Source organism: Cherax quadricarinatus, chromosome 31, assembly GCF_038502225.1.
Source record: "Cherax quadricarinatus isolate ZL_2023a chromosome 31, ASM3850222v1, whole genome shotgun sequence".
NCBI lineage: Eukaryota > Metazoa > Arthropoda > Malacostraca > Decapoda > Parastacidae > Cherax > Cherax quadricarinatus.
In genome coordinates this window covers 26,735,567-26,749,924 of record NC_091322.1, presented here as the reverse complement: position 1 = coordinate 26,749,924, position 14,358 = coordinate 26,735,567, and the positions used below count along the sequence as shown (strand labels likewise).

Below are 14,358 nucleotides of genomic sequence, written 5' to 3'. Positions count from 1 at the left end.
AATTCAAACAGACCTGTGGATTGCCATACCCCTACTCATACTTCAGTGACATTACATTATGTATTAAAACCACTGAAGGATGAGTGGGGTGTGGCAGTCCACAAGTTGTTTGAATTTTTACATCCCTGGATTTCTGGCAAGACAGCTATTGAATGAATAATGATTTTTTTTTTTGATCACTATGAATTGGTGGGAAACAGCTGGTTTAAATTCCTAAGAGGCATTTGGTAGGGTACTGATATAGATGAGGAATACAGTGGGCCAAGAACACTACCCTGAGGCATCCCTATGTTGATAGTTTGTGTTAATAAGGTAGTGCTATTGATTAGCACACAATGAGTTATACAGTACAAATGAAAGCATGCTCTCTAATACCACAATGCTGAAACTAGAGCAATTATTGTCTAATTTTCCTAACAATCCTTTGATTAAAATTGTTAGCATCTAGATATTTTCAGTCATTGACTGGATACTAATTCTTGGATATAATGAAGTATCTTGTTCTGTATTACATTTGGTAAAATTTTGACTTCAAAAATGCATAAAAAATTTAGCTAACTGTGCTTCAAACTTACCCTGAATTCTCCTGGCCTAGCATTCATGGCCCTTGTTTTGATCACATCAACAGGTTGTGTCATGGTTGTTGCAATTGCACCCTAGGAATAAAAAAAAATATAAGCATTTAGCTATTGTAACCATACATACAAGAAAAAGTACACACAGCATTCATACAAGGTATATTAATAGCATCTGAATTCACTAGTCATGAAATATGCAAATGGTGAATCCTGGTGTTTTTTTTTTTTTTTTTAATATACCATCTCCCACTGAGGTAGGTTGACCCAAAAGAAAGAGGAAACACATTCACCATTATTCATGTAATCACTATCATGCCAGAAACGTGCTGATATTGCAGTCAAACAGTCCTCCAAACTGCAACAGCGTCACTCATACTTTTTGTGGAAGGAAATAAACTAAGCAGATGGTCAGGTCCCAGTTCTCTGCTCTTACAAGTTGATGAGCTGTAGAACATATTGAAATAGCCACCATCTTGTGTAAATTCTTTTCTGATGTCCAGAACAGTATTAATGATTTAGATGGATAAAAAGAAAAAGAAAAGTCTCAGACTTGGAATGTTGTTTTTCAGAGAAAGTGTGGAATACTATTTAGAAAATTTGGGATGCATCAAAAAGCCTCTCTAACAGCAAAACAGTTGAGCATGATGGATCATCTGCAGCAGTATTTTGGTATGATGGTTACCCTGCTGAAGCACACAAATATAGTCCCCCTCGAAGGAGGTTCCTTGATGCTAGTGAGGGGCTCTTGATCAAGGGAATGGATTTGTGCTCCAGTTCCCTGAATTAAGCCTGAATACCTTCCATCCCCCCCCCCATGCGCTGTATAATCCTACGGGATTAGCGCTCCCCCATAATTAAAATTACAGTTACACAAATATAGTATACACGTACTTTTGATTCTCTTGTACATCTTCTTGAGCATATTATTAATGCATTCATGCCAGTTCATAGTCCACAGGATCTTCAATGTGTTCATCATTCCTCTTTTTTGTAACACAGTCAACTCCCATTAAAAATAAAATAAAGGACCAGACAAAATCAATAAACTACTGACCTATATTACTACCACTGTTACTATTGATATTAACATTGTTACCATTAGAAGGTTAAGGATGTTGCAGTTTGAGGGGGTCACCTGAACTGTGATGTCAGTATACTTCTGGCAGTGATTGAATGAATGACAGTGAATGTGTGTCCTCTATTTTGAGTCAGCCTACCTTGGTGGGAGATGGCCTAGGTGCTAAAACTTTATTACCATTATAACTGTTATAATGAGAAGTGGTAAACTTGTAGCAGACATACAGCACATGAAGAACAAAGTAGTGTCCTATTAAAAATGTAAAATGAGGTAATTTTAGCATCATACGAGGCCTTTTTTCACTATTTTCGGCCAGATATTAAAAAATCATTAAAATCACACCGGGCGTACTATTATCTAAGCTGATTCAGAATATACACTTAAAAATGTAAAATGAGATAATTTTAGCATCATACAAGGCCTTAATTTACAGGTAATTCCTAATGGAGGAAGTTAATATTTTCAATAAGACTATTCATTATGGAAAATAACTAAAAACATGAAAAATACCTAAAAATAACTGAAAGTTATCAAAAAGAACAAGAAATGAATAAAAATTATGAGAAATAACAAAGAATTTGGAAACAACCATAAATTATGAAAAATAAATAAACATTACCCCAAAAAATCACTCCATTTGAACTACTTTTGATGCTACTTAAGAATATGCACTTAAAAACATAAAGAGACAGTTTTAGCATGATACAAGTCTGTTTTCTCTCGTGTTTCTTCCTTGTCTGAGGCGCCTTTGTGGCACATTTATCTTATAAAATTCTCATAACCATCTGTGAAAGCTGTACATACAGGACTTTTTCATGTTTTTGGAGATAAATTGATCCAACAAACAATGTCATCATGACCATTTTCCATTTTGAGAGAGAAAGTTTTTTTATCATTTTTGGCAGGATTTTCAAAAATCATTAAAATCACACCAGGTGTACTATTTTCTATGCTGATTCAGAATATACACTTAAAAATGTAAAACATAATTTTAGCATCATATGAGGCCTTAATTTACAGGTAATTCCTAATGGAGGAAGCTAATACTATTTTCATTAAGACTATTCATTATGGAAAATAACTAAAAATCATGAAAAATACCTAAAAATAATTGAAAGTTGTCAAAAATAACAAGAAACGAATAAAAATTACAAGAAAGAACAAAGAATTTGGAAAAAATAACCATAAATTATGAAAAAAAAAATACAGCCTCTCCTCACTTTGCAACATACTCGTTTACTTACGCCTCAGACTTACGACGGGCTCTCTGACCAGTATGCATACCTGAATAATGTATATTAGAGCTGATTTCCTATATTCTTATTACAATATACAGTACACTACTGTATAAATGTTTAAAAATATACCAGAAATGTTATAAATGGTGCAAAGGTGACAGTAACCCTTAAACTGACCAAACGTAGATCTATGTTTATGCGCGTAGCACTCCAACCTTGATTTTCCCCATTTGAAAGCATGTAAAAAAAAACGTAGATCTACGTTTGGAGAGTTCTGCAAGCGAACGTAGATCTACGTTTGGACAGTTTAGGGGTTAAAACAATATGAAAGATGCCTGATACAAACTCATTACCATCATAGAATGCTCCTTGCCAGTAAACGAATTCATTTACTGACGAGGCTTCAGGAACAGAACTCCTTTATTAAGTGAAGAGAGGCTGTAAACATTACCCCCAAAAAAATCACTCCATTTGAAGTACTGTACTTTTGATGCTACTTAAAAATATCCACTTAAAAACATAAAAAGACAGTTTTAGCATAATACATGTACAAGGCTGTTTTGTCTCGTCAGTTTCTTCCCTGTCTGAGCCACCTTTTATGGCACATATATCTTATGAAACTCTTATAACTATATATGAAAGCTGTAAATACAGGATATTTTTATGTCTGTGGGGATAAATTGATCCAACAAACAGTGTCATTATGACCGTTTTCCATTTTGAGGGAAAAAGTTCTTTCTACCCAAAAAAGCTGGATTTTCAAAATTCATTAACCCTTCCAGGGTCGAGAGGCCCTCTCCTAAACTTGTTCTCAGGGTCGAAAATTTTTCGGAACAAAAAAAAAAAAAAAAAAAAAAAAAAAAAAAAAAAAAAAAAAATCTTATGAAATAATAGAGAATCTTTTCCCTATCATAATGACACCAAAAGTATGAAATTTGATGAAAAACTTACGGAATTATGCTTTCACGAAGTTAGAGCCCACTTTGAGCCCTATTTTTGGCCAATTTCTGTGTACTAGTTGACAAAAATCATATTTATTTCACTAGAACTCCATTTTTTCTATCGAATGAGTACAAGAAACCACCCATTTACCAATTTCAACTATCCAATAAAGTGGTTAGAAATTGGCAATTTTGCCAATTTCACACAAATTTCAGATGATGCCAATTTCCAAATAGGGTCCAGAATAAACAAGACAGACATTCCTGGCACTAAAATAACAAGTTCTCTGTTCGTTAGTCATGTTCCCAGGCCCCTCTCATATTTCTTTTGCTTTCCACTTTGAATTTTTATTCTTACAAAAAATAGAAGATTTACTGTTATGCAGACTACTGTATTAGTGTAGAAATGGTATAAATAATATCAGTGCACTTGTGAAAGAATATTAGACTCGCCAGTTGACGTGTATTGGACGCTTGGCATGATTTGTTTACTTTTGAACTTTGGTAAAAATTGAACATTTCTGCTACTTTGAGCTCAATTTCAAGGTACTTTTCATTGTGAAACCAATCAAAATCATCTCAATTTCTGTAATATGTCTTCCATTCTATAAAATGAGACCAGGAAAACTAGAATACAAACATAAATACCATATGAAAATGCACTGTGTGCTGCAGGATTTTTTTAATAATGCGCACACTGACCACATAGACCCATTCTTTCATATGTAGGCCTACCAGCTTTCTCTCACTAGATTTGAATTTAGGCGTTCTAGTACGTCAATAACCCTGGTGCGTCAGCCGTACTAGTATGTCGAAAACCTTGAAAGGGTTAAAATCACACCAGGCATACTATTTTCTATGCTGATTCAGAATATATACTTAAAATTTACCTTAAATGCACAGTAGTACATATTTAAATGGGTACAGAGAGGCATGGATATGACAATGGACATTATGTATATTTTTTTTTTTTTTTTTCAACAAGTCGGCAGTCTCCCACCGAGGCAGGGTGGCCCAAAAAAGAAAGAAAATCCCCAAAAAGAAAATACTTTCCTCATCATTCAACACTTTCACCACACTCACACATTATCACTGCTTTTGCAGAGGTGCTCAGAATACAACAGTTTAGAAGCATATACATATAAAGATACACAACATATCCCTCCAAACTGCCAACATCCCAAACCCCTCCTTTAAAGTGCAGGCATTGTACTTCCCATTTCCAGGACTCAAGTCCGACTATATGAAAATTCTGTATATACGTAACAATAAATGTGTGACCAATACGTATTGCACTGTATAGGTGACAAAGGTAAAGTACCAAGTTAATGAATATGAATTATGATAAAAGCCTGAAAACATCAAAGATACCCACGCTAGCTAACAGGAGGAAGAGGGAGACATGTTAACTTCATACAAGGTCATAAAAGGACATAAAAGATTATCTAAAGATAATTTTTTCATACCTGCAACAGGGATAACAAGAGGCCACAGGAGTAAACTTAGAAAAAAGCAGAGCAGAAGGGATACTAGCAAGTTTCTGCATGCATGCACATGCACATACACAAAAAAATATATGGTACACCAATAATGAATTAAAAGATGTAGTACGGGCTACTGGAGAAGAGTATAGCTCTGCTCCAGTAGCTATAAATACATTATTACAAAACAAAACACTTACCGCAGCTAATGAGCAGGTAAAATGGCAAGTCAGATTGTCAGTGAAGTATGGTGTTGATAACAAAACTCCCTTAATTTGGTCATAGAAGGACAGCTGCCCTATAGTCATTAAAACTGCCCTGAAGGTTGCTGTTGATGCACCACGAAACAGTCGAGGAATTCCTTCTTCCTTCACCACTCGAATAACACCATCTATAGCATGCTTATAGCTGCAAAACAAGATGAAAGATTAACCCAAAATACAAGATTCAGGACTATTAATTTTCTTTTCAAAGCAACTCATTGTATACCCTTGAAACAGAGATGCCTAGCTGCTGGTGAAGGGCTCTCAATCCAAGGAATCAGAACTGCCCTCCTGTTCTTCGAATCAAACCTGGTAACCTATTTCCCAGGTGTTGTATAAATCTTATGGGTTTAGCACTTTCTCACAATAATTATTTTAATAATTTTATATATGAGAGATGGGGTGGTAGGAGAAGCAGAATAGTCAAATACCCTCCACGAGAGATCTCAGTATTTTTTCTTGAAGCCTTTATATTAACTTCTCTGAATCTATAGCTTCCCACACACGTGCCTAGAGAATTTTGATTGTACAGCATGTGGGGTCTGACAAATAATACCTCACTCACTGTTTATGATTGTCTCGCATTTCAAATTAAAGGCACGTGTAATGAAAACAACGAAAGCCTTTTATCTATTGCCATCAGTACCAACACAGAAATAGGCACTGTTAAGTCAGGTTGAATATACTGAAAAAGATTTCATTATTATTACAGTAATATTAATAATCATGGGGAAGGGCTAAACCAGTAGGAATCATACAGCCCCTGGAGAATGGTGGGTGATGGTGATCAGATTTGATCCAAAGAAGAGTATACCTGGAGAGGTAACTTCAGTTTCTTGAATCAAGAGTTCCTCACCAACATCAAACTCTACTCTCCCCCTTAAAGTAACTGATGAACCATAAGATCTGTTTCAGTGACAGGTTTTTAGTTATTAAATTAGCTTTTTAGATTTTTCCAATATAAAATAATTATACAAGTGATTATATATTTAAGTAAAAAAAAAACCATAATCTATGGAGTACTTTATGATTTTCTCCTAACTATAAGGATTAATAATCATGACCCACTGGTAATAGTGATCAATATGCTATAAACTAAGGAAAATTTAAAAAAAAAAAAAATTCTTTTATTATTAAAGGTTGAGAAAGCAGCAGCTGTTATTGTCTTTTATAATGTGATACCCTTTATTTATCTCATACTACAGTACAGAATACAGTGCACCCCCAGTTCGCGATGCTATCGGTATCCGATAAATCCGGTAACCGATGCATTATATTGCAGAAAATTTGCCTCGGTTCCCTTACAAAACCCGGTATGCGATACGATTCGTACGAGACATGTCCACGTGTGGCCTGAACTGCCCCGTGTGTGCCAACGTTTACAAGCCAGCCAGTGTGCGCGCATCTAAGGATACATTTGGTACATTCCGTATTATCCATATTATCACTGCTTTTGGTGCTTGTTTCTGCAAAATAAGTCACCATGGGCCCCAAGAAAGCTTCTAGTGCCAACCCTACGAGACCAAGGGTGCTAATGACTATTGAAATGAAGAAAGAGATAATTGCAAAGTACGAAAGTGGAGTGTGTGTGTCGGAGCTGGTCAGGTTGTATAGTAAACCCCAATCAACCATCTCTACTATAGTGAGCAGGAAAACGGCAATCAAGGAAGCTGTTCTTGCAAAAAGTGCAACTGTGATTACGAAACAGCGACCGCAAGTGTTAGAAAATGTTGAGAGACTGTTATTGGTGTGGATAAATGAAAAGCAGATAGCAGAAGATAGCATCTCTCAAGCGATCATTTGTGAAAAGGCTAGGCAGTTGCATGATGATTTGGTAAAGAAATTGCCTGCAACTAGTGGTGATGTGAGTGAATTTAAGGCCAGCAAAGGTTGGTATGAAAGATTTAAGAATCGTAGTGGCATACATAGTGTGATTAGGCATGGTAAGGCTGCCAGTTCAGACCACAAAGCGGCTGAAAAATATGTGCATGAATTCAAGGAGTACATAGAGGCTGAAGGATTGAAACCTGAACAAAACAGGCCTGTTTTGGAAGAAATTGCCAAGCAGGACCTACATTACTCATTAGGACTTGCTACCTCAAGTCCTAATGGAGGGGGATTCCCCTTCTAAACAATAGGTTCAACACTCTCCCCTCCTCCCATCCCATCAATCATCACCAGATCTTCATTAAAGGTAAGTGTCAATTACATGTATTCTATTGTTATTATTCTATTGTTATTGTAATTATTCTATTGCATTAAACTTAATATTTCATGTGGTATAAGTTTTTTTTCATACTTTTGGGTGTCTTGCACGGATTAATTTTATTTTCATTATTTCTTATGGGGAAAACTGATTCGCTTTCTGATAATTTTGGTTTACGATGAGCTCTCAGGAACGGATTAATATCGCGAACCAAGGGTCCACTGTATTGTATTAGCTTTAATTCTATGTTTTTGACATGTCTCAGAAAGGAATAATAAAAAAGTAGGACACATACACGTTCAGTTTGAAATGTGCTTAATTTGAGGGCCATAAATAATTCATGCTAATAGTCTTTAATGCCGGGAGCAAGGGGCCAGTAACCCCTTCTCCTGTACAAATTACTAAATTTAAAAAGAAAAACTTTCATTTTTCTTTTTGGGCCACCCTGCCTTGGTGGGATATGGCCAGTTTGTTGAAAAAAAAAAAAGTCTAACATTCATTTTATATACAGTGCAAATATAAGGGCTTTGAAGAATGAACAATGTATCTCAACATCAGGGCCTAATGATCCACTGAAAACAATCACACAAACCCCTCCACTCACCTCTATACATCCCACTAAAGACTATTTTTCCTTTTTCCCAACTTAGTTCCTCTTTTCTCACTATCACTCATGCATCTAACTGCAGTGTGGTTAATTTCAATTCACTTTACATAACTTATTCGAGAAAGAATGAATTTTTACGATCATGTGAATGTGGCACCTTCTGTCGTGTGTTTATATGGAATTATGTTATATAAATTCTTCATAGTTTGCTGGGAAATTTCATAATTTTTTATTAAAAACACATCTAGTAGCAACACTAACAAGTCTAGTGTTAGAAAAAGAAAGAAGGCTCACATCAATTCCTACAAAACTAAGAAGGCTCACATCAATTCCTACAAAACTAAGTGAAATGATTTACTAATTGATTTTTCACAATAGGTATACTCGACTAAATGAGCCAAAATTTGGTACAGTAAACCCTCTCACAAAGTGTGGGTTATATTCCTGAAAATAAGACCATAATGTAATACAGCATTATGTGAAGTTGAATGCATTGGAAAAAACGGTAACAGTTCAGGCATCATCACTTTCGTCAATTCATTATTATTCTTTAATGCATTAAATAAAAATGACTACAGTACAACTTACTGCATCCTATGTTCTGGTAATGCTTTTTTGTTGACATGGAAGAGTGTGGAGAAGGTTGATGTGGGTCTACTGGGTCAAGGCAGATGAGTGATTCGCTCAGACTAAATGCAAAGGCAGTCTTTATCAGATATGCAATGCCTCGAAGCATATCTGCAACTTCCATTTTCTCAATACCCTCACAGATTTATCCTTATTCTTCGTGGCACCTTGAGCATCACTAGCATTTCTTTGGTACTAGAATTAACATCCAGAGACAAGATAGGGTGATGAAAACACCCAAAATTGTTTGATAAGCAGTATATGGGAGAGGGAGGTGGCACTCCCAGAAAGCAAATGTATGTGGCATGGGTGGCAGCACAGGAACGATGGAGCTGTGCCTCCATAAATACTCTCCACACTTAGACCGAAGATTTTACACAGAATTTGAAGCTTGAGAAGTTTGCAATGGGGAGAATACTAACATATTTCACTTTTTCCAATACATAAAGTGCACTATCAAAATTTTTGGCAGAATTGTAAGAGGGTTTACTGCACATGACCCCCTGGTGTAGGTGTGATCAATTATTTGTTCATCAAGAAATATGAACTTTCAAATTATGACCGTTTGGTCACAAATATATAACATATATAAATAATCTGTATAATATACATAAATAATCTGTATAAAAATCTTACTTTCGTTTTTGATCTGCTGGAAGCTTGATATCATTTTGCATGCGAACATTAATCATGTCTCCAGGCGTACCCACAAAGCCTCCACATGCTCCAGCAAACCCAGCTAATAAGACTCGCTTGTAGAAAGGAAGAGGTCCTCCTGAAGACTCAGACATCCTTTGTTTCACCACCTTCATCAAATATTTCAAGCGGTACTAAATTTTACATTCTCTTCAATATTAAACGTAAAATTACTCAAAAAATTTTGCATTCATCAGTACTGTAAATGCAAAACTGTAAAAGCAATGAAGATAAATAATGTAAACATGCACTAAATGTTACATACTACAAAGTATACTTGAAGGCAGAGGAAATGCATACAGTATATTTCTTTTATTTCTTCATAAATTTTAAGGATTTGTCTATTATCTAACATTTCTACAATGTAATACTCTCCTGGATTTAATAACCACATCATCTTTCCTTGAAAGTGGCACATTTGAAGGCCAAATTAAATAAATCACTAGGCATAAATTTCTCTTAGTAAGCTAATAATGACCATATCAGGGTTGCTAGGAAATGTTACCTACAAAAACTGAATAGAATTCACATCAAGGTTCCCTGGAACCTGTATTCCATAATGGTCAACTACTGACCAGTTAAACATACTTCTGAAAAAGACATATCAGGGTTGCTTGGAACACAAATAGTGTTTTCCATAAGGGTCAATCAGTGACCTGTTGACCGAGGTCAGAGGAGTGCAGATGACTTGGTGATTGAGAATACCCCCTACATTACTAGACTGGAGACAGAATAATATCAGTGTGGACCAGCCTCAGAGCTTCTGTAGGTGAGAATGGAGAGGTGAGCAGAGAAAGTCAGGGATTTAATTCTTATTAGTCTCAGTGAACATAACATTTTGGGAAATTATTATTATTATAATCAAAAAGAAGCGCTAAGCCACAAGGACTATACAGCGCTGCAGGGCAGGAAGGAAGTGAGGGCATCAGGTGGCAAAAGGGAGATGGATGAGCAACAGGTTACGGATAACAGCGGGGCAGTGGATGGTGAAAGGGTAAAGGGCAGCAAGAGACTGAACCAGAAAGGGCTGAGGGGAGTGCGAAAAGTATCATCAGAGTTTGTGGAGTAAATCGGTCGTTGTCAAGAAGTCAATGAGAGAGTCAGGATTAAAGGAGGGTCCATCAGCAAGAAGGGAAGGTAAAGAGAGAGTAGTAGAACGAAGACGACGTTGGAGGTAAATTCTGCGTGCTCGTTGATAGAGAGGGCAGTCTAACAGAATGTGGCTAATCGATACTGGAACTTGACACTGCTCACAGAGAGGAACAGGGTGCCTCTCCATGAGATACCCATGAGTAAGACGAGTGTGGCCAATGCGAAGGCGGGAGAGAGTGGTCTCCCAACTTCGGCACTGATGACAAGAAGACGGCCAGTAACCTATGCTCGGTTTAATAGAATGAAGTTTGTTACCGAGCAGAGTTGACCAACGTTGTTGCCAACGGGTGCGAAGGTGGGTAGCTATTGCAGCAAAATAGTCCAGAAATGGAACACCTCGATAGGAAATTGGTAGGTCATATACTGCTGACCGCGCAGCAGTGTCTGCCTGTTCATTGCCCTGTACGTCGACATGACCAGGGACCCAACAAAAAACAATATCTTTATGTTTGGTAGAGATACGGCGTAGCCAAAGTTGGATACGGAGAACTAGGGGATGAGATGTATCAAATTTTCGTATAGCCTGTAGAGCACTAAGGGAGTCTGAGACTACTACAAATGATGACACAGGCATAGATGCAATACGAATAAGTGCTGCAAGAATGGCATACAGTTCAGCAGTAAAAATGCTAGCTGAAGATAGTAAATGCCCTCGTACGACGCTGTCCGGAAACACTGCTGCGAATCCGACGCCGTCTGAAGACTTAGAGCCATCTGTGTACACAGCGGTGGCATGAGAATGGGAGTGGAAGTGATCAAGAAAAAGAGAGCGGGAAGCCACCGTAGGCAGTTGAGCTTTCGAGCAAGGGAGTGAGAAAGAACAGACCCGAACAGCTGGAACTTCCCAGGGGGGCAGGGAAAAGTGAGATGCTACATGAACATATAAAGGTGGTAACTGAAGGGAAGACAAGAGTGAATGTAGGCGAAGAGAAAAGGGACGGAGCAAACAGGGGCGGCGAACGAATAAAGAATGTCTACTAATATCGGTGACCATTCTATAAATGGAAGGATTGTGTAGATCGTGAGAGCGTACATAGTAACGAAGGCAATGGGCATCACGGCGATCAGACAAGGATGGAACATTTGCTTCTGTATAGAGGCTCTCAACAGGGGAAGAGCGAAAAGCACCAAGGCACAAACGTAAGCCTTGGTGATGGATAGAGTTAAGGCTAGAGAGAGTAGCAGGAGAGGCCGCGGAATAAATCTGGTCACCATAATCGAGTTTCGATAAAACGAGGGCTGAATGTAGGCGAAGCAGAGTTCGACGATCAGCTCCCCAGGAAAGATGAGCAAGGGTTTTAAGAAGGTTTAGCCGGCTGTGACAAGTTGCCTTCAGAGAGGTAATGTGAGGTTTCCAGGTTAACCGACGGTCAAAGAGAAGGCCTAGAAACCTGACTGTATCACGTTCGGGGATACGGGAGCCATAGAGATACAAAGGATGATCGGAGATAACAGAGCGTCTAGTGAAAGTAATTTGGTGAGTTTTGGTACTTGAAAATTTAAACCCATGTGTGGTGGCCCAAGTGGAAACACGGTCGACCGCATGCTGGAGAGAAACTGCAATAAGGTGACAGTCAGCGCCTGCACAAGCAATAGCGAAGTCATCAACATAGAGTGATGACCAAATATTGGGTGGAAGAACAGAGGCCAAATCATTTATAGCAAGGAGAAAAAGTGTTGTGCTTAGAACACATCCCTGAGGGACACCTTCAGCTTGGACGAAGTCCGGGGAAAGAACATTATTGACTCGAACACGGAAATGTCTGTCAGTTAAAAAGTTCTTAAGGAAGGATGGTAGATTGCCTCGGAGGCCTAAGGAATGGGCCTGGGCCAAAATATTATACCTCCAAGTTGTGTCATATGCCTTCTCAAGGTCAAAAAATATGGCAATAACTGAGTGATTATTCGCAAAGGCATTACGAACATACGTATCTAAGCGTAGTAAGGGGTCTATGGTAGAACGACCCTTACGAAAGCCATATTGACTAGCGGAGAGACTGTTGTGAGTCTCTAAATACCACATTAAACGTCGATTTACGAGGCGTTCCATCACTTTGCAAACTGCACTTGTAAGAGCGATGGGGCGATAGTGGGAGGCATCATGTCCTGTAGTACCCGGTTTGCGGAAAGGGAGAACAATGGCAGATTTCCACAGCTGGGGAAGAACTCCTTGTGCCCAAATAAGATTGAAGAGGTGTAAGAGGACTACAAGGGCTGACCGATGTAAATGTTGTAACATACGAATATGAATGTCATCCGGCCCAGCTGCCGATGATCGGCAGGCTGAGAGCGTTGCCTCCAGTTCTTGAAGTGTAAAAGGCACATTATACTGTTCTTCTCCGAGAGAAGAAAAGTCCAAGGGTACTAACTCTCTGGCAGACTTTGAGGAAAGAAACGAGGGGCATAGATGGAGCCCTCGGGAAATACGGACCAGATGTGTGCCAAGTTCAATGGCAACGTCGAGAGGGTTTGCTATATCAACACCAGTGACCCGTAGAACAGGAGCCGGGTCAGGAGAGTATTTACCACTCAATTTCCTCACTTTTTTCCAGACTGCACTCATAGAAGAAGCAGAGGTGATGGTGGAAACATAGTCTCGCCAACAAGTGCGTTTAGCTTCACGGATGACACGGCGAGCGATCGCACGCTTCTGCTTAAAATCAACAAGTCTCTCAGCGGTTCTATTGTACCGGTACCTGCCCCATGCAGCACGTTTCAAACGTACTGCACGAGCACAAGCAGGAGACCACCAAGGCACGCACTTCTGAGAATGCCTGCCTGAGGTTTGGGGTATAGAATGAGAAGCTGCGGTATAAACTGATGTCGAGAAGATGTGTAGGAGCTCATCAATGGAGGATGAAGAAGGAACCTCACTAAAAGCAGTGAGGTGTGAGTAAAGATCCCAATTTGCCCGATCAAATTGCCAGCGAGGGTTACGGGAAGGTGGTGAATAGGAAGGAGAAGTAAGAATGATCGGAAAATGATCGCTGTCATGTAAGTCTGGTAGAACAGACCAGGTGAAGTCTAGTGCAGTGGAGGAAGAGCAGACTGATAGATCGATGCAAGAGAGAGTATGAGTACGAGGATCAAAATGGGTGGGAGTACCCGTATTTAAAACATGGAGGGGGTGAGAGGCAAGAAAAGCCTCCAACTGAATGCCACGTGAGTCACAATGAGACCCCCCCCAGAGGAAATGGTGGGCATTAAAATCACCAAGTAACAGAAGTGGTGGTGGTAAGGATGAAACAAGAAAGGCAAAGTCTGGGATAGAAAATGCTCGAGAAGGAGAGAGATATAAAGAACATATTGTAAACCACTTATTCAAGTGGATACGGGCTGCAGTGTAATGCAGCGAGGTATGGACAAATAGTTGACAGTACGGAATATCATTGCGTAGAAGAAGGGCACTTTCATTAAAGGTCCCATCTGAGAAAGGATCCGAAGAATACAATAAATTATAGCCTGAGATAGGTTGGAAAACAGCCGAGTGT

General features: G+C 38.6%; 1 protein-coding gene across 7 annotated transcripts in view; it reads right to left on the bottom strand.

The window, feature by feature from the left end:
* Nucleotides 1–14,358, bottom strand: part of Dic1 (Dicarboxylate carrier 1) — a 62,364-nt gene that overhangs the window by 12,725 nt on the left and 35,281 nt on the right. For all 7 annotated transcript variants that reach the window (XM_053788697.2, XM_053788750.2, XM_053788717.2 and 4 more), the window contains 3 exons: nucleotides 9,656–9,825; nucleotides 5,517–5,724; nucleotides 576–656 (listed from right to left, as the gene is read on the bottom strand). In XM_053788697.2, the coding sequence (XP_053644672.1) occupies nucleotides 576–656; nucleotides 5,517–5,724; nucleotides 9,656–9,825 (459 nt within the window). The remainder of the gene's footprint in view (nucleotides 1–575; nucleotides 657–5,516; nucleotides 5,725–9,655; nucleotides 9,826–14,358) is intronic.